General features: G+C 50.3%; 6 protein-coding genes and 1 long non-coding RNA gene across 13 annotated transcripts in view; 4 read left to right on the top strand and 3 right to left on the bottom strand.

Moving 5' to 3' along the window:
* Window positions 1-3,179, top strand: part of LOC136186020 (choline transporter-like protein 4) — a 4,242-nt gene extending 1,063 nt beyond the window's left edge. Inside the window, exons 7-27 of the mRNA XM_065973256.1 lie at window positions 16-70; window positions 142-246; window positions 303-366; window positions 421-596; window positions 653-693; window positions 746-858; window positions 915-1,022; window positions 1,080-1,179; window positions 1,235-1,327; window positions 1,384-1,507; window positions 1,563-1,642; window positions 1,694-1,829; window positions 1,883-1,932; window positions 1,990-2,084; window positions 2,133-2,169; window positions 2,222-2,291; window positions 2,347-2,420; window positions 2,474-2,544; window positions 2,606-2,679; window positions 2,734-2,818; window positions 2,868-3,179. Of these exons, the coding sequence (XP_065829328.1) occupies window positions 16-70; window positions 142-246; window positions 303-366; window positions 421-596; window positions 653-693; window positions 746-858; window positions 915-1,022; window positions 1,080-1,179; window positions 1,235-1,327; window positions 1,384-1,507; window positions 1,563-1,642; window positions 1,694-1,829; window positions 1,883-1,932; window positions 1,990-2,084; window positions 2,133-2,169; window positions 2,222-2,291; window positions 2,347-2,420; window positions 2,474-2,544; window positions 2,606-2,679; window positions 2,734-2,818; window positions 2,868-3,019 (1,903 nt within the window). The 3' untranslated portion in view covers window positions 3,020-3,179. The remainder of the gene's footprint in view (window positions 1-15; window positions 71-141; window positions 247-302; window positions 367-420; window positions 597-652; window positions 694-745; window positions 859-914; window positions 1,023-1,079; window positions 1,180-1,234; window positions 1,328-1,383; window positions 1,508-1,562; window positions 1,643-1,693; window positions 1,830-1,882; window positions 1,933-1,989; window positions 2,085-2,132; window positions 2,170-2,221; window positions 2,292-2,346; window positions 2,421-2,473; window positions 2,545-2,605; window positions 2,680-2,733; window positions 2,819-2,867) is intronic.
* On the bottom strand, window positions 2,735-5,277 carry LOC136186021 (WD repeat and coiled-coil-containing protein-like). Its single transcript, XM_065973257.1, has one exon. The coding sequence runs from the start codon at window positions 5,203-5,205 to the stop codon at window positions 3,385-3,387; it is 1,821 nt and encodes a 606-aa protein (XP_065829329.1). The 5' UTR covers window positions 5,206-5,277; the 3' UTR covers window positions 2,735-3,384.
* On the top strand, window positions 5,223-7,463 carry LOC136186024 (medium-chain specific acyl-CoA dehydrogenase, mitochondrial-like). The gene is made up of 14 exons (XM_065973264.1): window positions 5,223-5,349; window positions 5,406-5,517; window positions 5,574-5,671; window positions 5,729-5,798; window positions 5,861-5,961; window positions 6,017-6,097; window positions 6,160-6,237; window positions 6,288-6,340; window positions 6,397-6,499; window positions 6,554-6,625; window positions 6,678-6,935; window positions 6,987-7,073; window positions 7,128-7,199; window positions 7,253-7,463. Exons 1-14 carry the CDS (start codon window positions 5,338-5,340, stop codon window positions 7,325-7,327), a joined length of 1,272 nt encoding a protein of 423 aa, XP_065829336.1. The 5' UTR covers window positions 5,223-5,337; the 3' UTR covers window positions 7,328-7,463.
* LOC136186029 (uncharacterized) lies at window positions 7,276-8,154 on the bottom strand. The gene is made up of 3 exons (XR_010669639.1): window positions 7,875-8,154; window positions 7,712-7,813; window positions 7,276-7,643 (listed from the first exon to the last, which is right to left on the bottom strand). It is a non-coding gene; the product is annotated as an uncharacterized lncRNA (long non-coding RNA).
* On the top strand, window positions 7,858-10,486 carry LOC136186028 (LIM/homeobox protein Awh-like). Of its 2 annotated transcripts, none has more exons than XM_065973268.1 (7): window positions 7,858-7,920; window positions 7,980-8,155; window positions 8,228-8,575; window positions 8,732-8,922; window positions 9,080-9,333; window positions 9,773-10,096; window positions 10,151-10,486. In XM_065973268.1, exons 3-7 carry the CDS (start codon window positions 8,480-8,482, stop codon window positions 10,210-10,212), a joined length of 927 nt encoding a protein of 308 aa, XP_065829340.1. In that variant the 5' UTR covers window positions 7,858-7,920; window positions 7,980-8,155; window positions 8,228-8,479; the 3' UTR covers window positions 10,213-10,486. The 2 variants fall into 2 exon arrangements, with proteins under 2 accessions (XP_065829340.1, XP_065829339.1); XM_065973267.1 differs by having other exon boundaries at window positions 7,980-8,160.
* Window positions 10,487-12,286: 1,800 nt separating this feature from the next.
* On the top strand, window positions 12,287-26,023 carry LOC136186017 (uncharacterized). 3 transcript variants are annotated; one of them, XM_065973254.1, is made up of 34 exons: window positions 12,287-12,525; window positions 12,582-12,661; window positions 14,920-15,040; window positions 19,969-20,198; window positions 20,668-20,877; window positions 20,933-21,084; window positions 21,142-21,239; window positions 21,305-21,383; window positions 21,445-21,832; window positions 21,888-21,963; window positions 22,035-22,115; window positions 22,231-22,334; window positions 22,388-22,491; window positions 22,546-22,699; window positions 22,876-22,979; window positions 23,038-23,191; window positions 23,245-23,348; window positions 23,418-23,586; window positions 23,642-23,787; window positions 23,842-23,863; window positions 23,913-24,039; window positions 24,095-24,262; window positions 24,311-24,367; window positions 24,422-24,527; window positions 24,593-24,674; window positions 24,738-24,814; window positions 24,866-24,905; window positions 24,958-25,055; window positions 25,118-25,162; window positions 25,223-25,388; window positions 25,437-25,530; window positions 25,595-25,649; window positions 25,711-25,791; window positions 25,846-26,023. In XM_065973254.1, exons 5-34 carry the CDS (start codon window positions 20,679-20,681, stop codon window positions 25,903-25,905), a joined length of 3,390 nt encoding a protein of 1,129 aa, XP_065829326.1. In that variant the 5' UTR covers window positions 12,287-12,525; window positions 12,582-12,661; window positions 14,920-15,040; window positions 19,969-20,198; window positions 20,668-20,678; the 3' UTR covers window positions 25,906-26,023. The 3 variants fall into 3 exon arrangements, with proteins under 3 accessions (XP_065829326.1, XP_065829324.1, XP_065829325.1); XM_065973252.1 differs by having other exon boundaries at window positions 24,308-24,367; XM_065973253.1 differs by lacking the exon at window positions 19,969-20,198 and having other exon boundaries at window positions 24,308-24,367.
* LOC136186022 (LIM homeobox transcription factor 1-beta-like) lies at window positions 14,005-20,864 on the bottom strand. Of its 4 annotated transcripts, XM_065973260.1 has the most exons (11): window positions 19,944-20,864; window positions 19,591-19,886; window positions 19,308-19,504; window positions 19,155-19,259; window positions 18,296-18,551; window positions 17,724-17,979; window positions 16,158-16,423; window positions 15,174-15,484; window positions 14,936-15,013; window positions 14,689-14,797; window positions 14,005-14,415 (listed from the first exon to the last, which is right to left on the bottom strand). In XM_065973260.1, the coding sequence occupies exons 4-11, from the start codon at window positions 19,167-19,169 to the stop codon at window positions 14,114-14,116; spliced, it is 1,593 nt and encodes a 530-aa protein (XP_065829332.1). In that variant the 5' UTR covers window positions 19,170-19,259; window positions 19,308-19,504; window positions 19,591-19,886; window positions 19,944-20,864; the 3' UTR covers window positions 14,005-14,113. The 4 variants fall into 4 exon arrangements, with proteins under 4 accessions (XP_065829332.1, XP_065829331.1, XP_065829333.1 ...); XM_065973259.1 differs by having other exon boundaries at window positions 19,591-20,864; XM_065973261.1 differs by having other exon boundaries at window positions 19,308-19,396; window positions 19,591-20,864.
* Window positions 26,024-26,028: the final 5 nt, after the last annotated feature.

Genomic DNA, 26,028 nt, shown 5'->3' with positions numbered 1-26,028 from the left:
CATTTCGTCCTGTATAACAAGTGCTGCAACTGGATTTTTTAGCTTAGTCTTCACCTGTCCAACGCCTCAAGTAGACAATGACTAATTTGAATATATTTTCCTCTTTTTAAGAATAATTCTGCTCCTTTGTCTCTTCCTTAGGTGTGTGTGAACCGTTGTCCTGACTCTAATGCTTTAGGCACTGAAGTTCCAAACGACGGAATTTATTGCGTAAATAACAAGAAAGCAAGTTCATATGAAAGTGATGTATGTGCATCCTCCCGTACTCTTTATTCCTATTCTCGAGCAATTCATAATTTTAGAGTGAACTCCTTTCAGCAATAGCGGATGGGCAGTGTGCACCTTACTACATAAAATCTGAATCAAGTACGTTTTTGCTTTGCGTGTAAAGAGACGGTTTGCGTAGAGGGCGTTTCCTAGTTCTTGGTCGATGTGTTCCAACGTTTGTTGATTTTTTTGGTGACGTAATGACGCCCAAAAATAAGACAATCACCTACACAGTCAATGGCAAGACTAAGACACTCACCAATGAAACGCTGAGGAGTGGAACAATGGGAATATTGGATTTTCTCAATTTGAGACGAGTCGGTGAAGAGGTAGATGCAGGTCTTATATTCCAAATACGAATCTGCAGTCTTGAATTTTTCTGTAGGTTTACAGCGATATGGGAATAGTTTGGCCATGGCTTATTGGGTAAACAATTGTATGCATAATAGAATTTACTAGCTTAGTTTTTCATCTGTAGAGGACTTGTGATTATTTTGCTATTCTCTGCTATTCTCATTGTTATTATGCGATGGATTGCCGGATTCATTGTTTGGCTTTCAATTTTTGCCGTTTTGGGTCTTCTCAGCTTTGGTAACACAATCGTTTGAAATAAGAGAACTCTGCGTGGAAAATATATGTGTATGTAGGAATTGCCTGGTGCTTTATCAAGTACAGGGAACTGGAAACCGAGCCACAAACCCCAACAACTCTACTGGAAACGTTTCTTTATCAAAAAAACACTTACTTGGCTCTTGGTCACTATGCTATAGAAAGTTTGTACTGTACCGAATTGACTTGACTTTGACGTGCAGGTATCATCTGCTGCATTGTCTTGGCTATTCTTCTTCTCATCGTTCTTTGCCTACGCTCAAGAATCCAGATTGCCATTGAGTTGATTAAGGAAGGAAGCAGGTTGGTTTGGTCGCCCGAGCACCTATGGGGAGATCTTTCACCATTTTTTCTATAGGGCTATTGGAAATATGTGGAGCACGCTGTTCTTTCCAATCATAACGTTCATTTTATTGTGCATTGTTATATGTTGGTGGGCTACTGCAGCAGTGTAGGTGACTTTGGCGTTGCTGTGGGTTCTTAATTTTTGGCCCTTTTTTTGTGCAGTTTTCTTCAATCGTCTGGAAATCCAATCTACGGTTATTCCTTTCCTCCAAGTGGTTCCGACGACAATGGAGAAAGAACTGTGAACGGAACTCCGTACACCAACGGAAAACCATGCGTTCCTGAAGTAAAGTCCATTGCCTAATTGGCTACTGTACTACGCATCTCGCGATTGAATTCAGGAATTTAATGAAACAAAGGCGGCTTTTCCTAACGAGACATTTGGGATGGACTGCGTCTTTGAAGCCTTCGAAATCAGCAAGTAAAGGACTTATTCCAGGACAATGCGTTTCCTTACGTCTTTGGAGTGTAGCACATTGCTTGGCATGCAGGTGTACAATCTATTTGGGTTGCTCTGGACGAGCAATTACGTGCTGGCTCTTGGCCAGTGCTCTCTTGCCGGAGCCTTTGCTTCTTACTATTGGGCTCCTCCTCCTGGTGGACCAAAGGTGCACTTCTTTCACCATTACTATTGCATTTGACTTGAAAGGATTTTTTGCAGAAAAATCTACCGTCTCTTCCTTTGACTCGGGCTTTTTTCCGAGCTCTAGTGTAAGTGTAGTACGATCTGTGTAGCTGTCCACAAAAGGGCTTGGTTTTTTTCCTTAGCTGGCATACCGGTTCCTTGGCATTTGGGGCTCTTATAATTGCCATAATTCAAATGATTCGACTTATTCTGGGTTATACGCAAAAGAAACTTAAAGGTGGGCGTGGTTTTGCTTTCCTATTATTAGTCAAACATTTTTTTCTAGGAGCGAGTGACAATGAAGTGGCTAGATTTTTTCTCAAGTCTGCTATTCTTTTTATGCAGACTATTTCTCTATGAGTTTTTCCTTTGCAGATGTTTATCGTGCTGCTTTTGGTGCCTGGAGAAAATCTTTCGATACATCAACAAAAACGCCTACATATTGGTTTTGCAATTTTTTCACCGCTTTAGAAGGTGATCTGAGTAGGCTTTTTCTATAGGTTGCCATCTACGGATACCATTTCTGCAAAGCTTGCTGTCGAGCCTTTAATCTGCTGATGAGGAACATTGTCAGGTTTGTTTGCTCTTTGTTGCTAAATTCTGTCAGAAAGAGAAAGCTCTTTGTAGGGTTTTTGTTTTGACGAACATTACTACCTTCGTTTTTTTCCTCTGCCGTCTCCTTGTTATTGGACTGACGTGTAAGAGAGTCTATTTGATAGTTCTGTTGCGCAATTTCTTTCATCATATCCTGTACACCAGGTACGGTTGCTTTTGTTCTATTTGACTATTTGAGAACACGAGAAGATCTGAATTACTACCTCATTCCTGTCATAGTGAGGAAATCGCCGTTTATTCGAAAGCAATTTTCTACTGTTGGATTGTCTCAGATCTTAGGTCTTTGCGCCTTCTTTATTTCCTGGGCCTTTTTCTCCGTCTATGATATGGCCATCGATACGCTCTTCCTCTGCTTCTGTATGACAGATTCAAAGTTGAGGACTCGCTTGTCTAACAGATTCTGTAGTGGAAGATCTTGAACGAAACGACGGTTCAAGCGAGAAGCCTTACTACATGTCCAAAGGTCTAAAAAAGGTCCTTGGCAAGAAAAACAAGGAAGACGGTAAGAAAAAGAAGAAAGGCAATGCCATGGAGGTGAAAGACGTTGACGAGAAATAGCTCCGCTGCTGCATTTCACTATAATCTGCTGTACCAGGTTTGCACTCGTGTCTATGTCCGTGTGTGGTGTATACGTGTATGTAGCTAAAAGTGAATGTTTGCATGAATTATTATGTAGCTAGCTATTCGGTGTAGAAATATAGGAATGAGACACCCCGTACTCTTTGATATCGCCTGCGTTAGTGTGCCCGGTGGCCGTTCTGGCGGATGTACTGTAGTCTGGCGACTGGGCTAATAAGCACCTTTTTTTCAATTGCGGGTTCGCGACTTTCTCCTTAGAAAGGATCACCTTCGCCCACGCGAGAATAGTCCGTTGGGTTCTGGCAATTAATTTATGAAGGTTTTTGACCAACTCACTGTCATTTTCATTCACTGATTTTTTTATTTATAGTTTCAACTGCTCGTATGAAAATTACTTGACCCTTTTTAAACTGAAGAGGGACATATCCGCTTTCGTCTGCAGTAAGAGGAACCATTGCGCTACCAATGACAATTTCTGCTCGAAATAGTTCAAACGCTTGTAGAATAACGTCAAGCTTCAGTCGGCCAGCATCAAGAAGAAAACTTTTTTTCTTCTTCTTCTGTTTACTCCCTTCGGGCAAATTGCAGCAAATAATCTCCATCAGCTCAGCCTCGTCCATGGTGGGATATAACGATGAGGATGAAGTCAGCATGCCGTCGAGCCGGTTTTTCAGAATCTGAATTTCGCGAGACTGAGCCCGCAACGTTTCCTTCACTTCGATAAGCTCTCTTTGAGTCATATGGACATCGTCATCGTCATTATCATCATAATCTTTGTCAACACCTTGCGGCGAAGGCAATTCGACAATCAAAGGCACCGTTGGTCCTTCCCGACCCCCTGGAAGTTTCAGCTGTCCCTCGCCGCCGCCGCCGCCGCCGCCGCCGCCGCCGCCGCCGCCGCCGTTTACATGAGGAATCAATTTTTCCAATCCCTCCTCCTCCGTCATTGCAACTGCAACCTTTGCCAAGTGCACATCATACTCCACGAATGGCGACGTTGAGACAGATGTCATTGAAATCGTATCAGCAAATTTTCCGACCATGATCAGAGAGCCCACTTGAGACGACAAACACAATAAGCCCTTGGGCCTTTCCAATTTGTCTAGTGTGATCTTTGATATGAGTTCCAGTTTAATGCCCCCTACCGGTACCACTGTTGCCGCCGCCGGTGCCGCTGCCACACCTGTCGTCAGCTGAACAACGTATAGAATATGAAGAGTATTGCTACCGCAAACGAAGTGATTCCGACGGGAATCAAAGCAAAGTAAATCCGGCGTCAAAACACCCGGTAAGGGGCATTGACCGCAAACTTTGGCGGCCGTTTCATCGTTTATCACGGAAACGACAGCGAGGATTGCGCTTGATGCTGAGTGTTTCCTCCTTTGAAAGCGAGTCATTGAATGTCTCACATTGTCGTCCGTTGGCCGAAGAACGTCGTCTGGATCTGAACGTCGAACAGGCGGCAGTGGCAGGTTGACGTCAAAGAGATTGCACGAATCCGTCGGATTGAGTTCTTGATCTGTTGTCAAGGCGACTCTTTTCGAATCGAGGGCGACGAGACTTCGTATGGCTGAGTCAAACGTCGCCAGTTCTTTGACGCTCGCGTCCCCGTCCACCTCAATTGGGACGAGGCATAGATAGCGTTCCCTCTCGGCAACGTAAAGGGACGACGATTCGTCGTCTTTCCAAACGGCACGACCTGCGCAATCGCTGTGAAAAATCGTTTCAACCGAGTCGTCGGCATCTGTCACGCGAAAAACGTCGAGAACCCCGCGAGACGACAGAACGGCGACGAGAGGTCGACTCGGATGCCACGTCGAGTACAGGGGCGACGAAATCAACTTTTTACAGGCAATTTTCACGAATTCGCCGGACTCCACTTTCCACACTATCGCTTCGCCCTCTTCGGCAGCCGTGCACGACGCGTATTTCCCGTCGCCACTCCAGCTCACTGACGAAACGCCATCGACGTCGGCACGCCTCGTCGACGGCATCGATTTCAGGTCGCACGTCCAAACGGAACTCCCGTCGTGCCACAGCAGCGATTCGGCGGCATCCAGTGACGGGAATCGCACGGCCTGATGCAATTGATTGCATTGCGAGACTCTGAGCGTGGCGCAGCCGAGCGAACGAACGGGCTCGACGCGAAAATTGACCGCCGACATTTATTATTTCGGGGCGCGTCCGTACGTGGGCGACGACGGACGACGGGGGACGGCGGCAGTACAGAATTTGTTGTCCGGGCGTTTGCAGGTCAGAGGTGAAGGGACGAAAGCAGACAAAAGCGAACGAAAGCCATGTTCGCAAAGGTGACGCGATCGTTACTCGTAAATGCGTTCGTCGTTGACTGCTGTTTTGTGGCCAGCATTCGAGAGGCGTCGTGAGCGACGCATTCGCTTGGGTTCGTTGCAGTCGTCGTTTCTCCGATGCCGCTTCCGCCGCTGCCGCCGCCGCGGGAGCAAAAGGATACAACCTAAGTAGAATCGTCTATAGCGTGTGTGCTTTTTTTGAACGTTTTCTCCGCTCGCCCCAGCTCTCACTGACGATCAGATTCAGATCCAAGAAATGGCTCGTAAATTTGCGCGAGAGGAAATCGCGCCTCAAGCGGCCTACTACGACAGAAAGGGAGAGGCAAGAGCATTTCACGACGCGTCCATAAGACCGTCGCCATTGCCTTCTTTCTGACAGTACCCCACGGAACTCATCAAAAAGGCTTGGGAATTAGGACTTATGAATCTCAATGTTCCCGAAAAGTACGGTAAGGTCTTCTTCTTTCTCTCTCTCTTTTTCTCTCTCAAAGTTTTTTATTTTCCTACTCAGGAGGTCAGGGCCTGGGAATATTTGATTCCTGCCTTATTGGAGAAGAACTGGCGTGGGGATGCTCTGGAATATCTACCGCCATAGGGACGAATGGACTTGGTGTAGGATCAGCGGTGGATCGTTTTCTTTTTCCCAGTCTATTGTAGCTCTGTTCAGGAAGCACCTGTCATCTTGGCTGGCAATGATGAACAGAAGAAAAAATACTTGGGATGGACGATAGAGGAGCCAATTAACGTGGTAGAAATTGTCTGGTGAAAATTTTTGCTCTTTTGCTACCTTTTTGTTGCGTGGCTACAAAGGGATACTGTGTTACTGAGCCTGGAGCCGGATCTGACGTGGCTGGTATTGCCACCAAGGCCGTCAAGAAAGGCGATGAGGTGAATCGATTTGAAGTCATTTCTACGAGATAACGACGCTTCGTTGCTAGTGGGTAATTAATGGAGAGAAGATGTGGATTACCAACGGGGGCGTCGCTGATTGGTGCCGCTTTCTTTGCCACCAATCTTCGTATTAGCTCATTTCCAAGCATTTTGTAGGTACTTTGTGCTGGCTAAGACAGATCCAACAAAGAAAGCTGGAGAAGCATTTACTGGTTTTATTGTCAACGCCGACACTCCTGGTATCACCAAAGGGCGAAAGGTGCGTTGCAAAGCGCAAGTGCTGCGGGAGCCAACGTCATTTCGTTCAACCTAGGAAGCAAACATGGGACAGAGAGCTTCCAATACTGCAGGAGTCAAATTTGAGGACGTCGTCGTACCAAATGAGGTTTGATCGGGAGACCCGTAGAAGCTCGTCAGCAAAGACGTTTTCTTTTTAGAACGTTCTCGGTCGTCCTGGCATCGGATTCAAAATCGCCATGGGAGCCTTCGATAAGACACGTCCATTTGTTGCGTGCGGTGCCGTTGGGCTTGCGCAGAGGGCTCTCGACGAAGCGAGTGCTTATGCGGTCGAGAGAAAGGCATTCGGGCAACCGATAGCTAACTATCAAGGCGTGTCTTTTATGCTCGCCGACATGGCTATTGGAGTGGAAACGGCGAGAACGATAACACTCAAATCGGCCTGGGAAGTTGATCGGGTGCGAATTTGCAGGCGTTTTGTGATATATCTATTTATTAGTTTTATTCAGGGAAGTCCGCAGGGGACGTACTATGCTTCAATTGCCAAGGCGTTTGCTTCGGACGTCTGCAACAAATCGGCTAGTGATGCTGTGCAGGTATTATTGTGCTCAGATTTATCATTTCTGTCGTCAGTGTTGATGCTACTGTAGGTTTTTGGCGGTGCGGGCTTCAATTCGGAGTATCCTGTCGAGAAACTCATGCGCGATGCGAAAATATTTCAGGTAAAAATCAACGGAGGCTAGTGCGTTTCCCAGATGTGAAATGATTCTTGTAGATTTATGAAGGAACGTCGCAAATCCAACGTCTCGTCATATCTCGCTACGTCCTTCAAGGTAAAAAGGCAAGCTAAACCGGGGAAAAAGGCCGAACTGCATGCACCCCACTTTGCACGAAAAAAAAGTTTCTTGTCATTGTAGAACAACAAGTGACACTTTGTTGCCAAAAAACGTATCACAACCTTATTCTATAAAAACCGTTTAAGAGCATCTGTATGCGTCTCCTTATCTTTCTTCTCTTTAATCAATAGACAACTGACAAGATAGCCAGCCACTGGAGCATCGTCTCCTAGTTCGCAAAATGATAGGTCGCTTTTTTCAGTAATAGAAGTGCCCGTTGAAGCGTTTCGTCTTCAGATGTGTCGGCACATTCTTGTGGTTGAACGGACACTAAAAACGCGGAACCGCTTACCGGCAAATCGGACTCAATTTGCCGAATAAAAATAAATACGGCGTACGTGTCTGCAGCACGATCCGCAGCATTCGCCGCGTCGCAAGTGGCCAACGCGCGATATGACGACGTATTTTGACGCCGGATCGACGTACGTATCGCGTCCCAGCTAGGGGGGAGAAGACGAGAAGCGCGGGTCGTTAGCGTGCTCTATCGCAGGACTGGCTCACAGCGCAGGCCTTCCAGTGCTCGTGCAGAATGTCTTTCTCGTCTTTCGTAAGTCGAATCGTTGCCGCGGTCCGTCGCAGGACGTTGGGAATAGCTCGATTGACCAGATTCAAGTGGAGCATGGTTTCGGCGACGCATGCGCCGGAGGATTTGCTGTAGGTGGGAGAGCAGTGACTGCATGATTGCGTTTGCAAACGTCTCCCTGCTCGTGAACCATGAGGGGCTCCCTCGAAGACCGTATCTGTCACTCTGGTGTGACCACAGATTCCCGCGGTGTGACTTGGTGAGGTGAACTTGTTTATTATTTATTTATATTCAATTATGCGTTTCAACCTGCTCTTTGAATTCGCTGTAGCAAAATCAATCGTGAGGATAGCTTCGCTTTTAGATGAAGACCGTCGCAAAATTCATTAATTGCCAAAAGTCTGGTTTAGCTAATTGAAGTCTCACCTTTCCTTCCCCTACAGATATAAATTGTTTACTTTGGGGTTCGACTGGAGTGGGAGAGAAAGGTCCTTGACGACCGTCTTTTTCTGTCACGTGTCGTCTCTGGACAAGTGCGCCTGCTTACGTCAGTTTCTTCGTGCCGCTGGCAGGTCGCGTCAACATGAACATGTCGATGAGCCAACCGAAACAAAATCTCTTTCCTCCTCCTCCTCCTTCTCTGAAGAACGAGCTCACGCCCAGTCCCGAAACCACCAAAGTAATAACCCCCTCAAAACTCGCGAGTCCGGTTTCTCCTCTACTGCGAAGCCGTTCAGTTTTTACCCCTCTCCAAACCTGATTGATTTTCGTCCTTTTTTCTCATCAATTCCTCCTTCCATTTCTTTTCCCCCTCCCGAACCCTTCCTCGTCTCAGGAGACGCCAGCGACGATGCTGTGCCGCGGATGCGGAGAGCCGATCTACGATCGTTTTCTCCTTCGCGTCGGCACGGACTCGACGTGGCATGAAAAGTGTCTCGCCTGCTCGGCGTGTCGGGCCCCGCTCGGCTTGCACCGCACGTGCTACGCTAGAAACGACGAAATTTACTGCAAACTCGACTATGCGCGGTAAGTCGTGAAAAAGAAACGAGCCTACGAAGCCCCTTTTCTCTGGCTCTCCTTGAGCGAGAGCTGTTGAAATACCTGTGGCCGCTCGCGAAAATCCAATCAGGGCGCCAAATTAAAACGAAACGATTAATGGTCTAAAAGGCGGCTCCATTTCAAGGCTTTTCGGCACCAAGTGCGCGGCCTGTCGCGGCACCATATCGCCGGACGATTGGATACGACGAGCGAAGGCGAACGCCTATCATTTGGCTTGTTTTGCCTGTTTCTATTGCAAGCGACAACTGTCGACGGGCGAAGAATTCGTCTTGCATGACGACCAGATCATGTGTCTTTTGCACTGCGACTACGCCGACGAGACGAACGGCGACGGCAGCGGCGGCGGCGACAATTCGCGCTCGTCGTCGCAGACCGGAGGCGAGTTCCGATGTGGGGGCGCGCGGCACATCATACACAATATGCACTTTTTGATTATCATCTTTTTGCCGTGCCGCCTTTCCCGTCGACGACGGCGACGGCGATTTTTTTAGTCGAACCCGCGGCGTGCGAGGAAGAGGTTCTGTTGTGCTCGCGTGCGTGGTTTTCTTCCCTGTCGCGTTGATCTATTTATTCGCCCCGTGTTGTGTGTGAGAGTGCGGTGGATTGCGACCGTTTTGCTCCTAATCGCGACCACAATGACAAATAGCGGAACTCTCCCGCCCAACCCTCCTAATTCTCTCAATGTGATACACCGTAGATAGCCCCACTTTTATCTCGTCTTGGCATCGTCGTTCTAATGGGAATACATTGCATGCATGCATTGCCCTGGCTAGCTATCCGATTATCGCTTTTCTTTGATTTTGTTTTCTTGCTCTAGATGGACGACCGTCACGCCGTTCGCGTCACTGTCGACCGAAGCGAGCGCGCACGACCTTTTCCGATCATCAGATACGAATTCTTCAGGCAAACTTCACGCTCGAATCGAATCCGGACACGCACGAGCTCGAACGCATATCGCAAATAACCGGTCTCAGTAAGCGAGTCACGCAGGTCTGGTTTCAGAACGCGCGCGCTCGTCAGAAACGCGCACTCATGAAAAAAAGCCAATTGGATATAAGCGATCCGTCGTCGTCGTCGTCAGCGACAGGAACGACGCCGGCTTACGGTAGCCCTCTTCGTTTCAATGGAAATAGTGTTGGCGGTTAGACGATAGGGTGCATTTTTTAAAATTTAAAATGGTCTTGTATATGTGTAGGAATCCGTCGTTGCTGCCTGCTGTGCGGGCAGTCCTACTGCCTCTGTGGCCTGGGCCAATGAGGTCTTTTCTTCTATTTATTTAAAATTTTCAACGGTATAGCAAGTCGACGGAAACCTCCAAATTGGACGGCGTAATAAGACGGCGTACCATATTGAATTTGGCGAAGTACGCTAAAACGTGGGCGGTGACAAAACGGTGACATGCTGTGACGCGCGCGCGTGTTGTAAGCGCAATACGCGCTTTGCATGTGGGCCGTGCTTCGCGTATCTCCCGGCCGATGCAGAGGGAAGTCCTCCTCTGCATCGATCCGAACAACGGCAGTCTTCGACTTGACCGCAATCACATCAGACGAAAAACGCGCGCGCCCTCCGCCGTCGTCGACGCATCGGCGATGAACAAGGACAAATCGCTCTCGTTGAGTTTCCAAGACGTCTCCGGCTCCCACGACAAAAGAAAAGGGGAAGACGTCGCATCCGCCGCGCGTCATGCCGATGCGCAAACGCCAACGCCGGCAAGCGATCCACAACGGGGCGACGTAGGAGGCGAAAGAGAAAAAAGAGCGTCACCGCTGCTATCATCGCCGATCGAATGCAAGCACTGCGGCGATCCCATACGCGATCGCTACGTTTATCGAGTCGACGACGCCCTGTGGCACGGCGCGTGCATCCGATGTCGCGACTGCGGCGTTCCTCTCGCGGAAAAGTGCTTCGCTCGCGACAACCGGCTCTATTGTCGCAACGACTTTTTCAGGTAAGAATCGCCGCTTTCGCTCTTGACCGATTTCGCGTACGTGACTTTGCGAGATCTGGAATCTTTTGCCGGGGAATAAGGGGGGAGCAGCCATTAAAAAACAAGCTAGGCAAGGTGGCTATGAGACCCCGGCGACCGCCGTCATACTATTTACATAAAATGGCGCCGCGGAGCTAACTTACTTTCCTTAGATTATACGTATCTAGATAATGCTGTAAAAGCGCTCCTCTTTCCTTAGTTGAAAGAGCGCTAGCGGTTTTCACTTTGTACGCGTTAGTACCAAACTGTGGTGTGTCACTAACCCACGAAAACCGCAACTATCACATAGTCATGCTCTCTTTCTCACTCGTTACTGTCTGTGTCAGGCGATTTGGCGTCAAATGCGTTCTCTGCGGCGTGGGTGTGGCTCCCACAACGTTTGTCCACCGTTCGGCGGGACACGTGTACCATGTCGACTGTTTTCGATGCTTGGTCTGCAATAGACGACTCGTCGCCGGCAATTTCTACTACAGCATCTCGAACGGCAAAGTCGTTTGTAAAAAGGATTTGGATAAAGCAAAAGGTATTGCTAATGCATGCGCGGTCAAAAAGGGAGGGAGACCGGCAGTGTTGATAGAGATAGAAGGCCTGGCCAAGCGACCTCGCACCAACATATCGTCCGAGCAGCAAAAGGTGCTTTGGACGGCGTACAGGAAGACACCCAAGCCGTCTCGACAGACTCGAGACGACTTGGCTGCATTGACGGGCTTGCCGCAGCGAGTCGTTCAAGTTTGGTTTCAAAATCGTCGCGCCAAGGAGAAGCGGACAACGAAGGGCGTCGAAGCACCTGTTGCAAACGCAAAGGCACTGAACAAGAGATCCGCTAAGGGCAGTCGTAGGAAGAAAAAGACTTCGGAAGTCAAATCAAGATCGGAAGCATCGAAATCCTTTCTCCTGTCTGCAGATGAAGTTGGCGTGCAGCCACCGCCACCGCCGCCGGACCATTCGCTTCCGGATCATTCACGTGGTTGGTGGTATGATGTTGTGCGGCTGTTTCCTCGTGTGATCGTTGTTCTAGACGCGCACCGGTCACAACAGTCCGTTGACACTATGGCTCATCCTGGCAGTCTCATTCCAGATCTATCAATCGATGCTGTGACAATGACGGATTCAACGCCGGCGTTGCCTTATTCCGACATCAGCTTGGAATCACTGACTGTCGATCATTCTCTCGCTCTTACGCCCTACAGCAGGTACAGCGATGTAAATTTGCAGCAAACAGGCAGACTTAGACGTGATGAGGGTGGTGACAGGAGTAATAATAGTAGCAGCACCACCAGCACCAGCACCACCAGTAGTACTAGTAGTAGTTCGTAGTCCTTTGGGTCGCGTCGTTCGAGTAGCGGTGACCTAAAAAACGTTCGAAACGAATTTTTATGCGACGTTATTTCTTTGGCTTTGTTTCAGTTCGTTGGAAGCTGCGTTTCTTCTATAAATTGATGACGGGAAATACTGGCAGTTGGAGTTGTCCGGGGAAGTGTGCGCACACCAGATGTATTTGCGTTCTCTCACGTGGCTCGGATACAACGACGCGAGCGTGACAGCGACCGCTCTCTCGTTTCTCGTCTCAATTGTCGCTCGAGGTAGACTGCGATCGATTCGTTTCGCAAACGTATGGAGATTCCGCGTCTCTCCATAGCTAATGCGCACATTCGCGAAGAATCGTCACCTTTTAGCGCCTAGCGACAAAAATTCTCAACGAGCACTGTTTTCTTCCAAGTAAGACGCACTCCCGAAAACGATCTTGCTTTTGCAAATCCTTTTCCTGTGACGTAAGAAGATAGGAATGCAGATCGAGCTATTTTCGGTCGTTCGAACACCTGCCGACCCACATGTCACTACACATACAGATACTTTTTTGATCCCTCGCGTCATATCTTGAAAACGAACGGACAAGGTGTTTATATATAGATCCGTCCCGTCTCCCTAATACAGTAGCTCCCAGCGATTAATTCTCCAAAAAAAGTTGGCTATAGCGATTGCTGTACTGTACTAGTTTTGATCGGGCAGCGTGCAAACAGAAGCTGCCTGATAATCGCGATCGCACAGAATTCGATCTTGTACGAGATGACACGTGTCGCCCGTGGTGAGCGTCGCGCAGCAGACGCTGCACTTGAAGCAGCAAACGTGATAGACGCGCTCCTTGCAGCGAATCACCATCTCGGTTGATTGTATAACGTCGTGACACGTCGAACAGATGCCGCTTTTTCCGTATAGTCTATCGGGTTAGACAAAAATAGCCGCAGAGTACACAGTAAAACGGACGGGAGACGAGATCGATCTTCGAGTTCTCGATCTCCCTTCCGACAGATAGCCCTTGCCTGATATAGTCGTCCCTGCACAGTAGTCGTCCATCGCGAAAGAAGCACGTGCGACCGGAGTTAGCGAGTAGGACGCCGCAGAAGTGGCACTGTAGGCAGGCGTGGTGCCAGAACCGATCGATGGCGTAGAGAACGTACGGATCGGCGATAGTTCGGCTGCAACCGGCGCATATTCGGACGCGAGTGCGGTCTGCGGCGGGAAGGGGGAGGGCGCACGAACGAGAAAACGTTATATGTAGACTCTCGGTCAGCGCGCGCGCGCGCGTGTGGGGTAATGACATCGAGCTCTTCCTTTGTATCGCGTCGTCTCGATTTCGAGCGCACGCTTACCTTCCATGGACGAATGCAAGAGCCGGTGGTGACGCGCTCGACGAAAGATCGCGAATCGTGGTGGTTCGTTGGTGTGCTGGTCAGGTCATGTGTGCACTTAATTAGACGCCTTCAAGTCGGTTAGGCTCCTCATTAGTTCCCGACCTAGCCATCTGCAGAGATCCGCGTCGGGTCGACACTAGGCGTCGAAGGTAGCTAAGCACTTTATAATTACAATACAAGAGACGCGTAACCGCAGACGACCTTTGCTTCAGCGCAGAACGGTGACACGTACGGTAGTCGCACCCCACCCCGTACCAACGTACGTGCATTGTATCCCCGGTTATCGAGCAGTAGGCGGTGCATGCGTGTACCGAAAAGGAACGCCTTGCTGGACGTTCCTCTCGCTCGTTCGGTCTATCTCACTCAGTATAATTTTTAGACAATTTGAAAACGAGATTCTGAATAGTACAGTAGAACAACCAGACCGTTGCTGGCTGGCATCAATTAAAAAGAGAATCGACGAAAAAAAACCGATATGTCACTTTTGCTGCTCTGAAAAATAATGTGACTGCATAGAGTGAAGCAACTGGAGCGGATCCGAGTCGTCCGCGGCAGCGGCGGCGACGGCGCTCGCGTGCAGCTGGCAGTCGCCTCGTTGAGATGATGTCTGCTGCGCGCTTTCTCCTCGGAGTCCACCACTGGCGATCGTTGTTCTTGTCGTCGCCGCCGCCGCCGCTTCGTGCAAGGCAAAGCCTTCGGCATGAACGCTCGATTGGAGTGCGGGACTTCCGCTCATCAGAGTTATATCACCCGAGCTGCTCTCCGAACCGCTCGATCCTTCTGCAACGAAATAAGAGATATTTATTTTGATTGGCGCATATAAAATGTTGTCCCAGTGCGAATATAGCCGAAGGGCGAGAGGAATGATAAATAAGCGAGAGACTTGCGGTTCGATCAGCATAACAGTTAGAGGAGGTCGTTACGCGTGAACTGGTCCCCGTACGGCACATGCTAGAATTTAGTCTAAATACGGTTGCTGGGTCATGCACGCACTGGATGGGATCCTGACGCGGGCTTTAATTTAGCGGTTTTTCGTGGAAGTGACGAACATACCTCCTATGCCCTTATCGCCGCCTTTTGTCGCAGGAGATCCGTCTCCGCCGCTGAGTTGTGACGAAATCGATTCCGATCGATCCTCTTTTTTCTTGCTTAATTTTTTAACCTGGAAGAAAAGAGAGGAAAATTTAGACTTTGTCGCGTAGGCGGGAGGAGGGGATGGAGTAGTATTTTGGGTAATAAAATTTTCAGTGCGAACACGTTCAATAAAGAGTTTTGTTTTGTTAGGGAACGATGAGTGCACCTTGGCTCGTTGATTCTGAAACCAGACTTGGACCACTCGAACGCTCAATCCCGTGTCCTGCGACAGTTTCTCTCTCATCTGCGAGCAAAAGACAAAAGATAAGGGGTAAGACGGGCGACTCGTAAAAGCGGAAAAGAGGGGGCAATAGAGCTAGGAGGAAACGAGACGGAAAGGAAATTGCATGACCTCCGTCTCTAAGCTTAAGTACCGCTCGTTTATTTTGGCGTCGAACACTTGCCTTCCGACTCGGTTTCGGATTCTGTTCGAAAGTCGTTTTAAATAAGTGCCGTTGACTGCCCGTTAGTATGGTTCGCGGTCGCTTCGGACCGGGAACGCTGAATCCGAAGGGCACGTCGTCGTGCGCTCGAAGCGGTCGTCCGTAGATGGGTCGCTGTTGCGGATGATCGGACGGTCCCGGCAGACTGAGCGGGTACTGGACGGGAAACGGGGGTTGCATGCCTCCCGGCGCTTGCGCGTGCATCGGCTGCGACGGCGGCGGCGGCGGAGGCGGCGGCGGCGGCGGGTAGTGGTGCAGCGAGAAGACCGTTCCTGCAGACGGCACGTACATGGAATGGTGATCGGTCGATTCGGCGTAATAGAGCGGCTGTTGTTGGGCCCAATTGGCGGTCGGGTCATGCGAAGGAAACTCGTAGCTCATCATCGGCGCGCTCTTTTTCTGAGTGGGTGTCTCTCACTCGCTCAAATATAATGTGCGAGTCTGATGATGGGACTCAATATTTATACATGATGTGAGGAGGGGGGGAAACCCTGAGGCGAAGCCACAATATTCTGACCTCTGGGCTTTTGAAAAACAGACGGGGCAGAATATTTTAAGTCACGGTCTGGGTGGTAGTGTCATGAATTAGAGGGCAAGTGTGACGGAACCGAAGTATGTTCTACGTCTCGCTCTAGACAGTGCCGTTTGCTTCAAGTCAAATTGACCGCACCCCCCCTCGGGAATTAGCCGATCGTGCACGCTGGGTCCGGCCATTAGCATCCGCAATCGCGATGCGACGCGAATTCGCGCTATTCGGTATATTGCGCTCGCGCGATATTTGAGGGATGCACGACGCGAGTCTTCCACGTATACGTACGCGGAAGGCAACTGGAACAAGCCCCTTCGAACTCTCGGCATGGGACCCCCCCAATAATGCAATTGACGGCCACTAACGGCCCACTTAGACACGCGTCATAAGGTCGCGAGCAACTTGCGTGCACGTACCTGCTTCTTCGCTGTGCTGGTGCTGACGCTGTTGCTGCTGAGGCTCCTGCTGCAGCTGCAACTGTCGTTGCTCTTGCATTCGTTCCCCGTCCAATTTGCAGTAAAGCTGATTTCTTTGAAGCACGTACTCGTCGCCCCTTTGCAACGGTTGTCCGCACGCGACGCAGGCGAAGCAACGTAGGTGATAGACGTTGTCCATAGCTCGCATGACGAGATCGGTGCTAGGAATAGACTCGCCGCACGCGCTGCACTTCGTTCCGAACATTCTGCGGTGGCAACAAAGAAAAAGAAGCATAGAAACGGCCCGTTGGGACGCGTCTACGTGCGTTGCGTGCGTGCACGTGTGTTTGGGGTTGATCATAATTCATAGAGGTATCTCGCGGTCGGGGAGACTGCAAGAAAATATGCGGTTCCCGTCGTTTGTGTGCGAACGACGTCGCCGGGCTGCACGCAGAGTAGTTATTGAGTGTTTAGTCTTTGCGCTCAAGGGCTTTGCGAAGCCCGTTCGGCGTACTGTTTTCAGAAGCACTACACATAGAGAGATCGAGAGAGACCGCCCTGGGGATATTCGGCCCCCGGAAGGCAGCATGGTTCACAGCAGTCTCATTAGGGAGATATGAAGTAGGCGACGGTTCCAACGAACCGTCGCCTAAAGGAAAAAAGGAGGCTAGTCCTTCTGATGAGCTGCAAATGGGCAACGATAGAAAAGCTTGTGGTCAAATGCGCAAACACAGTTGGAAGTGTCTATTTTCAAATGTACGCAGCCCTTGAATCGTTTCGGTGATTCATGCCAGTCTACCTTGGGGCCGCATTGTTATTGTTCGCCTCGGGATCCCTACTAATGCAAGCGCGCCCGACTGCATGCATGGGAGCGCCTTTGTATCTGCGTGCGGTTGCCACGTGCGCGCACACGCTTCCAACTCGCGCCCCGGTGATCGCTATCGTTGTTGCCCTTCATGTCTAGCTCGTTCTCTTTGCACGATTAGCGCGTCTCACTCTAACGTGCAAAGTAGCGGTTTAGTCGCTCTTTACCCCAAAATGTCGGGCCCCCAGCAGACACGAGAGAAAGAAGCGCAAGATAGTACAGACTCGGGTCGCGCTTCTCGTCTTTTGCGCGATGGGGGTGGGTCGCGGTTTTGGGTGAGAAAATAGTTTGAATATATGCGGCGAAACTCTAGTCCTCGAGACCGCACCTAATCTCATGCAGCAATTACAGACCCTTATGTACACAACGAGAAAGGCCTCTACTTGCACATCTGAATGAATTCCGTTTATGTATGGGTCCCGTCCCCCTCCGATCAACTACCCCGAAAACGATTCCAACTCGTTTTCTCATTCATCGGGAAGAAAATAGACAAGGAGACAGACTCGCAAAAAAAGCGGAGACGGAACCGATTACGACGAACGAACCGAACGGACGGACTTTCGACTTCCGCGGTTTGGGCGTAATTGGAGAGACTACGTAGGCGTGCACAGATCGACACGCGCACACACAGAGAGCGACACACACACAGAGTGTATATACGACGTACGAGTTCCCTTCCCCTACCCAAACGTCGAACGTACCTTTGATAGTCGATCTTGCAGTAGAACTGGTTGTGTTTGTAGTAGCAGCTCGCGGACAATTGCACGCGACAGATGCAGCAGCGTAGACAGCGTTCGTGATATGTCTTCTCGGCTACTCGGACGAAGTAGCGTTCGAATATGACGGTACCGCAGGCGTCGCAGACGGGATAACGGTGGTGGCGAAGGTGGTCGGCGACGGGGGTCGTCTGTAGTCGAATCGGCGGCCTGTGCTCCATCTGCATTGGCTGCTGCAGTCCTGCGGAGACAAACAAAGGCGTAGGGCATCGACTGTCACATCAATTAAATCGCGTACAAATTGGAATACAACAACAATCATTAGGGGCTTAGTCGAGGCTCCGCTTCAAAGGAACGACGAGATAAGTCCCAGGCGCGTATAGAACGAGAGCCGGTTGGCCGGATAGGGCGATTGCTCGCCGAGCAACGCGTGCGCGCCGTCTCTCTAAGGCAATGACGCGCAACGGGGAGTATAGAGAGCGAGGAGCACGTACGTAGAACGTACGTAAGCCGTCTACGTTCGAACTCCCTCTCGATCGATCCCGGCCTTCACTTACGTGTCGTCGTCGTCGCCGTCGCCATCGATTCGCGCGACGTCGTCGAGTGCGTGAAGTAGGAAGTTACCGGATTGCCGTAGGCGGTCGCCGGCCTCGTCGTCGTTGGTGTCGTCGTTGGTGTCGTCGTAGTTGTCCACTCGACTGGCTCCATCAAGTTCTCATGGCTGCCGCCGCCGTAGCTGCCACGCCAATCCCGTCCGTCGGCGCGCGTTTGCCGTTCGCAATGTACAAGTCTCTGTCTGAGGAGCTGTAGGCACTAGGGTATGAAAACAAACTAATTTGAAACCCAAGTATTTTCGCTGGAGGGCGATATAGTGTGCCGCGCGGCTGACGACAGCGAGACGCGCGAACGATCTAGTCTCACTCGTCACTAGATCGGCAACCGACAGGCCGCTCCACTAGAGCACACAGAAGCAACACGCGAACATATAAGGCCCTCCCTTTCCCCCCAAACTGCCAAATGTCAACCCCAACCTTTAACGAGATTAACAGCCCCCCAATCTGGGATACCGCCCCTAAGCTAACCGATTGACCAATCCTAATCAGTCTTATAACGACTGGGAAATTGGTCCGTCGAAATATAGAGGCGACGGATTTAAGCGGGGGAAGCACCCCGGGGGGAGGCGGGCCGATTTGCCTTCGTCGCTTTCGATGCTCCGGCGTTCGTCGCCGTCGGCGTCGACCGGGGGAGCGTGTCGTTCGAGGCGGATGATCGTCCCTCTTCCTTTGAAACGGAACGGCTCACGCTCCTTTCCCCGGGGCTCATTTTCTCCCCCACTTCATGCTAATTTGATCGACATACGCGCGCCCACAACAACCGCCGCGCTTCTGCAGCAACAGCAGTGTACTGGCACTCTACCTCCGTTTGATGCATCCCGCCTCTTTGACTGGAGCACCTCTAAACGGGTGCTAAACGTTCTTTCTCGGGCTTCTTCCAATGGTTCTCTTTAGAGCAGCACAAGAACTAGGGACACTTTAATTGGATTCATTAAGTAGTAATGGTTGAACGTACTTAGGAGAAAAGGGCCCCGTTGTCACTTGTAGTCTTCGGACCGACGTCAATGGTCAGCGCGCTGTCGTGTGCCGCCACCGCCGCCTCCGCTGAAATTTCGGCTAGTCGAGTATTTGCCTGTGGGGGTCCCCCCCTCTACCCCGGGGGCCCGCGCGCGAGATGTGTCGCTAAGAGGCGACGAGAGGGGAACGAGAAAACTGTTCGAAAACGAATGGAATTAGGAAACGGTAGACTGTGCAAGGAATGTTGACACCACGTAACTCACACCCACCCACCCACCCACCGGAGGACGAAGGCTGTCCTGTCTTGCTTGCACGCGCGCGCAACACACAGCACAATGTACAAGCGGCGTCGAGACGATGTTTGTTTTAGCTCAGCACGCGATTCGTCCTCTTGTACAGTAGCGTGCACGCACAGAGATGATAACGAGCGCGAAGCCCCTGGCTTCCGTCTCGACTAATCCAGTTCTGTGTGTGGATACCGAGAGCGATCAGACTGTGACTTTTTTCTCATTAGAGCTCGTAGCATTTTTCCGACACTCTTCGGTGTCGAGATCATGCCCTCTCGACAGAGCGAAACCTGTAGCGGGACTGAATCCCAAATAGGCGTTTGACGTCAGCATCCCAGATTGCTAACTCGATTCTTCCATTGTTTGTTTTAGTGACCACGTTTGCGGGTAAAGTCACGCCGTCTGCAAATCGCCTGCGACTGGCTTCGTTGCTATTTCAAATTCCCGCTGCGCGCATAGCAGAACTCACGTGATGACGCGTGAGACGGACAGTTGTTGACGCAAGCGCATACTAAAGGCGTGGTCCGAGCTCGATTTAGAGCGTGTGTTTTCGGAGCAAATTGGCATGTGAAAGCGCGAAACGGGCTTCAGTTTGTTTTCAGGTACGTAGCGATAGTCAAAGAGACCTCGTTTCGACGCCGCAAATTGCCGTCCCCATGCAATCATCGCGACGAGACACGTAGGCGTTGTTACACCGTCGTTTAGAACTAAGTCCAAAATCGACGCGAACGAGCCGTTTATAGCACGCAGATCGCTTTTTTTAGACCACTCGACACAGACCGGGCGATGTAACCACGGGCTGTCGGACGCACGCCGTCTAGGCGGTTCGGCAGACTCTAGAGACGAACGATTTTAGCTTGGAAGAGGCTCTCTTGCTCTTTTTTTGGCTCCGAAGAGAGAGCCTCTTCCGGACAGACGATCTCTAGAGTAGGCAGACAGTAACTAGGGAAATCGACGATGCTAGATTCGTCGAATCAAGGATCTCTCTTGCGTTCTTGCGTCGTTCCTTCGAATCTAGGGGTGATATAGTAGAGCGCGCGTCACTTCACGTTTCTCTCTCTCCTCCAACAGCGCTGTGAAAGATGACGACGTTGATTCTGCTCGCGATTTTCATCGTCGTTGCGTCGCCGCCGACGACGGGCACGTTCATCAACGGCTACACGAGCGCTTCGTGCGTCAGTCTCGTTCCGCCCGGTCAGTCTAATGTCAAGCCGCAAGACAACCACCACCCGACGCTCTCAATCGATACCAAATCGTACGTTCCCGGCAAAGAGTACACCGGTAATGAGAAGGCATTGACTTACGTGATCCGGGAGTGACTTTACTCTCTTCACAGTGACTCTCGATAAGGGAGATTCTTACGGCATTAAGGCTTTTATGATACAGGGAAGGATAAAGGGGAAAAATCAGACTGTTGGCTATTTCTCTAATGCTCCGGCCGAGTTGGTTAGCCTTGAAGCCAAGCTGCTCAACTGTTCTTCTGTCAGGGTAGGAATAAAACGGAAATGCCGTCTTCCTTCGCAATGAAACGTCTCACTTACATAGGACACCCTTACAAACTACAATCCAAATGACAAGAACTACCAAATGCTGGCATTGAAATGGACGGCACCCAAGCCGTCAGTAGGCGAAATCTGCCTGCAGTGAGAAAAGAAAAGAGAAAGGAGTAGCAAGGACAAAGATGCATCTGTTTCTTTTTTTATGGTAGTTTTAGCACAGTCGAAATGCAACGCTTCTGGTTCAAGCCAACGCCACTTTGCCTGCCTCCTGACCTGTCAACACCACCGGTATACAAGAGTAGAAATTATTGACGATCTAAGCCAAAGAGACCCACTCTCTACTATATAGACAGCGGGCCCAACGCTGAACAGTACAGCCACATCAGCGACGACTCCGCCGCCAGTGACGACTGTTCCAGTGACGACGGCGGCGGGGACGACGCAGTCGGTCGCCACGACGCCGGCTCCGGTTGGACAACGAGTCGAAGTGCGTCCGAGCAAGTTGGAGGCAGTTCGCGGCCAGACGTCGTCATTCAAGTGCGAGCTCTACGGCACGCCGACGCCGACGTTTCAAGAGTGGGCTCGCGTGCACGACGACGGGCGACGCCTCAGCGCCGGCATTCGAAATCCGTACGTGATAACGAACGTCCTGTTTAGCGATCAGGGCACGTACGAGTGCGAGGCGACGGCCTCGGACGGTCGAATTCTGAGAGGAAAGGGAGAATTGGTCGTCAAAGGTGGGACGCGCGGATTGCAGACCCCTGCATCGAGGGAGGAATTGATGTTTTGCAGAGAAACCGTCTGTCACGACGCATCCGGCTGGCGCTATCTTCGTTCTGGGAAAGCGATCGGCTAATGTCACGATGAGGCAAGCGAGGAGGGGGGTGTGCATATATGTTGTTCTAAGAGATGGATCGCCGGTTTTTTTTCTTCGTCCAGCTGTGATGGTATAGGTGGACATCCACTGAGTTATTCTTGGCTTAAAGACGGCGTCGCGCTTGTCGGCGAGACAGGCAAAAGGTGCCAGCGGGGGAGAAGGGAGAGAGGGGACGGGGACGGGGGGGGGGGGGGGGGGGGGGGGGGTTGGGAAGTGAAGGAATCGATTGAGTTTTTTTAATCGCTTCCTCCGCCGCAGTCTGACAGTGCCGCCTATCAAAGATTCTGGCGGCGCCTATCAGTGTCAAATAACGAATGCTTATGGAAATGCAGTCTCGCAAATCGCTTCGATTGTTGTCTACAGTAGGAGCAGTTTGTCAATTAGGCGTTGCGTACTAAGACAGAACGTCTTTTAGTCGAGCCGTACTTCACCGTGCAGCCGCGAAGTTACGACGCCAATGCCGGCAGCATGGCCTTCTTTACGTGCGAAGCGAACGGAAGTCCAAAGCCGTCGATACACGTAGCCGTGAAATCGACTGAAAGTCGGGATTGTTTTGACGTTGTTCTTTTTCAGTGGGTGAAGGACGGCATGACGTTGAACGACCAAACGAAGAAAATGCTCGGTTTTGCGAACGTTGACATGAGTCACGAAGGAGAGTACTGGTGTCGGGCGACGAATCTTGTCAGGAGCGTCGATTCTGACAAGGCCAATTTGACAGTCATTACCGGTGAGTTGGACGGTTCTGTGGCTAGGACTTCGTGAGGGGAGAGTAGGTCATAAGGAGGGCCTCTTTTATCAGTCTTCTAAGTAAGGGGAGGGAGGGAGGTAAAAGGAGGAGACCTTGCAAAAGGGAGGAAATGAATGTATTTGGGTTCCCATGTTGAGCAAATGGTATCTTTGTAGTTCCTCCGACGTTTGACGTGATTCCGCTGAGCGCGACGGTCAACTACGGAAAATCCTTTAATTTGTCGTGCGCCACTCGCGGCTATCCACAACCTAAAATACAGGTTTGAAAAACTTGAATTGTACGTCTCCTTTTCTCTTCATCGTTCTTTGAATTTTCAGTGGCTAAAGAACGGAGTAGTTCTACCGGGAAAGACAGGAGGGTCATTGACTGTGAAAGACGTGATCGACGCAGATGCCGGCACTTATTCGTGCAATGCAACCAACTCGATTGGCTCGACTGTGTCTCAAGCGGCGACAGTCAAAATTTATAAAGGTGCGGAGATTTTCGGTGGCGCGCGCCTTTGCATAGTCTATCTTTTCTCGTAGAGGGTCCGTCTTTCGTCAAAACTCCGCTTGGCGGACGAATCTTTGTGGGCCGTACGCACAACTTTACAGCAGAAGGCTACGGCGTTCCTCTTCCAACGTATTCGGTACGCAAAAGAATAAAAAGTGGGACTAGAAGCTAATGAAAATGAATTTTTTTTCCTGGCGCACTTCAGTGGTTCAAAGAAGGCGTTCGTATTCCGGGCGCCACGCGGTCCTACCTGCTGATTGACAAAGCAACTCGGCAGGACGGCGGCATCTATTTCTGCCGTCTAACGAACATCGTCACTAGCAAGGATTCTACGAAAGTCTATCTAATTGTCACAGTCCCTCCTACAACTGAAGGTAGGAAAGGAGAACAAATGAAGTCGTCGCGGAGTTTGAAATGGCTTCGCCTTAGCACCGACTACGACGGTCGTGCCTACTACAGAAGAAGCGACGACCGAAGCGACGACTGTTCCCTACACAGAAACGACTGAGCCGACTATTGAAACCAGTATGATTGGATCTGGTAGTGAAGCCGCCACACCAACATCATCTCCAACGGTAAGCAGGTCATACACGGCATTTGAGTCAAAATCTTAATTGCACGCGTTTTAGGCGACTTCTGCTTCAACGCCAGGCACGTTTTTCGTTTTTTTTTCTGTCGTTGCCCTAACTTTCTTCTGCAGAGACCACTCTAAGGACTACCTTAGTTAGTCCGTCTGAGGAGGAATCGTCTGTCAATATTGCTGTCATTATTTCTCCGTTTTTTGCTGTCTTGGCAGTCATCATTATCGTTTTGGTCACTCTGCTTGTGTAATGAGTGAAAGAACGCCAAAAGTTGCTCTTTGTGACTTGGGGGCGTGTTTAGGATTCAGCGTCGACGTCAAAATCTTGGTACTCCACGGAGAAAATCGGCCTCGTTGGACAAACTCGTCTTGACAAGAGAAATCGACAGTCACGACGACGCGCTGAGCACCGAAGGCGACAGGGTCCACATGACCGCCCTGAAAGCAGAAATCAAATCAGATATCAAATCGTAAGAAAACAGACTAAAGATAGACGCACTCTAAACGATTGTCAGAAGATCTGACCTGGAACAATTGCTTGGTCGTACGCCTACGTACGTACATCGGATCAGCAAGTTAGTAGAGAGAGAGAGAAAACGAGAGGGGACTGACGTTTATTGCTATCTCAGGAGCTGTGCCATGGACGGTCTCGCGTTGAAGACGTTGCTAGACCGAGCGCGAGATCAGAGGGATAGCAGTTCGGACGATCCCGACGAAATAAAGAAGCAGTTTGAGGTAAGGACGATGACGTACGTAGAACGAAAACGGATTTTGACCTGTGAACTTTCTTCGTTTTCCAGGAGACTCCTTCTAATATGATAACCATTCAGAAAACGCCGGCGGGAACGGAGTCGAAGAATCGATACATGAACGTTTTGCCAAGTGAAGAGAACTAAATGTTTTTGCCCTTTGTGCTCTCTAATCGCCGTCCGTTTTACCGTTTAGATCCCCACTCGGCCGTTCACTTGGAAGTGATTGACGACGATCCGACAACGAGCTATATCAATGCCAACTACGTTCGGGTACGCTTTTGTAAGACGTCGACGTGTACCTTTCTCTATGATATCATGCAGGGTTACAACATGAGACCTCGTGAATACATCGCCACTCAAGGCAAGTTTCACTTTTACGGTTTGCGGTTTTCACGACAGCTGTGATTCCGCAGGCCCAATTCCGTCAACGAGGGACGACTTTTGGAGAATGATCTGGGAACAGAAGGTCACCATCATCGTCATGTCGACCGGGCTCATCGAAAGGGGCCGAGTAGGGCAAATGCCATGAATATCACATGACGCGTGTTTTTTGTAACCTCCTTCACCTTTCAGATGAAATGCTGTCGATATTGGCCAGACACGAATCACGAGAACAGGGTGAGGTCAAACGGAAGTGACGTACTTAGCGGCCTTTGCTAATCTTACTTACCCAATAAGATGACGTACGGAAATATTTCCGTACGCGTCGTCGATGAGAAGCCCGGTTCGGAATATATTGTCACAACACTGGCGGCAAGGAATTTGTTCTCGGACGAAGAATCGACTGAAGACAGCGAGGAACGATTGATCACTCATTATTGGTTTACCTCTTGGCCGGACTTCGGTGCGCCAGTTCACCCATTTTTCTGTTGCCTTATATTAGTCCGCGCAGGAATTCCCAAGGAGTCGGGTCCGGTGCTCGACTTCCTGTCAACGATTCGAAAGGAAATCACTCTATCGTCTGGGCCCGTGTTGGTGCATTGCAGGTGAGTGGGTTCATGCATACATCCGGCCGGAAAAAACCTGACGGCGTTATTGCGTAATGCCTAGCGCTGGAATTGGAAGAACTGGAACTTTTGTTGCTATCGACATGGGAATGCAGCAGGTGGTCGCCCAACTTTTCCACTTTACTGTAGTCAACTCACTCTGCTCCCCCTCTATTGTAGTATGACGAAGAAGGCAAGGTCGACCCTTTGATGTACCTCTGCCTGTTGCGTCAGGATCGAGGAGGGTCAATACAGACGGCAGTAAGTGGACTTGCAATCAATTGGAAATGATATGGTCAATGTTGTGCTGATTAGGATCAGTACTTGTTCGTTCATGAAGCTCTTGCCAACTACATAGACATGAAGTCCAAGTGATGTACTTTATTTTCATTTGTACCACCCCCATCCCCCCACATTACGTTTTTTCGTGTTCGGTTCGTCCTCCTTTCGACGTTTGGAATTATGAGCTAATAAGTCTCCGGGACACACTGAACCGCG

The sequence above is a fragment of the Oscarella lobularis genome, chromosome 4 (assembly GCF_947507565.1).
Source record: "Oscarella lobularis chromosome 4, ooOscLobu1.1, whole genome shotgun sequence".
NCBI classification, from domain to species: Eukaryota; Metazoa; Porifera; class Homoscleromorpha; order Homosclerophorida; family Oscarellidae; genus Oscarella; species Oscarella lobularis.
Note: the sequence above shows the minus strand (reverse complement) of the source record. Positions and strands in the feature narration are given on the sequence as shown.

What these genes read in the sequence shown, in the direction of transcription:
- LOC136186024 (XM_065973264.1), top strand. An exon ending in ACTACGACAGAAAGGGAGAG is followed by an intron (nt 5,672 to 5,728) that starts GCAAGAGCATTT and finishes TCTTTCTGACAG; the next exon opens with TACCCCACGGAACTCATCAA. An exon ending in CCGTCAAGAAAGGCGATGAG is followed by an intron (nt 6,238 to 6,287) that starts GTGAATCGATTT and finishes CTTCGTTGCTAG; the next exon opens with TGGGTAATTAATGGAGAGAA.
- LOC136186017 (XM_065973253.1), top strand. Translation starts at nt 20,679, where the DNA reads ATGACGACGTTGATTCTGCTCGCGATTTTCATCGTCGTTGCGTCGCCG. An exon ending in GGGAGAATTGGTCGTCAAAG is followed by an intron (nt 21,833 to 21,887) that starts GTGGGACGCGCG and finishes GATGTTTTGCAG; the next exon opens with AGAAACCGTCTGTCACGACG. An exon ending in TTCCTCTTCCAACGTATTCG is followed by an intron (nt 23,349 to 23,417) that starts GTACGCAAAAGA and finishes GGCGCACTTCAG; the next exon opens with TGGTTCAAAGAAGGCGTTCG.
- LOC136186028 (XM_065973268.1), top strand. Translation starts at nt 8,480, where the DNA reads ATGAACATGTCGATGAGCCAACCGAAACAAAATCTCTTTCCTCCTCCT. An exon ending in TGCAAACTCGACTATGCGCG is followed by an intron (nt 8,923 to 9,079) that starts GTAAGTCGTGAA and finishes CTCCATTTCAAG; the next exon opens with GCTTTTCGGCACCAAGTGCG. An exon ending in CTCGTCGTCGCAGACCGGAG is followed by an intron (nt 9,334 to 9,772) that starts GCGAGTTCCGAT and finishes TTCTTGCTCTAG; the next exon opens with ATGGACGACCGTCACGCCGT.
- LOC136186021 (XM_065973257.1), bottom strand. Translation starts at nt 5,205, where the DNA reads ATGTCGGCGGTCAATTTTCGCGTCGAGCCCGTTCGTTCGCTCGGCTGC.
- LOC136186022 (XM_065973259.1), bottom strand. An exon ending in TGCAAGATCGACTATCAAAG is followed by an intron (nt 16,424 to 17,723) that starts GTACGTTCGACG and finishes TTGCCACCGCAG; the next exon opens with AATGTTCGGAACGAAGTGCA. An exon ending in ATCCGAAACCGAGTCGGAAG is followed by an intron (nt 15,014 to 15,173) that starts GCAAGTGTTCGA and finishes TTTTGCTCGCAG; the next exon opens with ATGAGAGAGAAACTGTCGCA.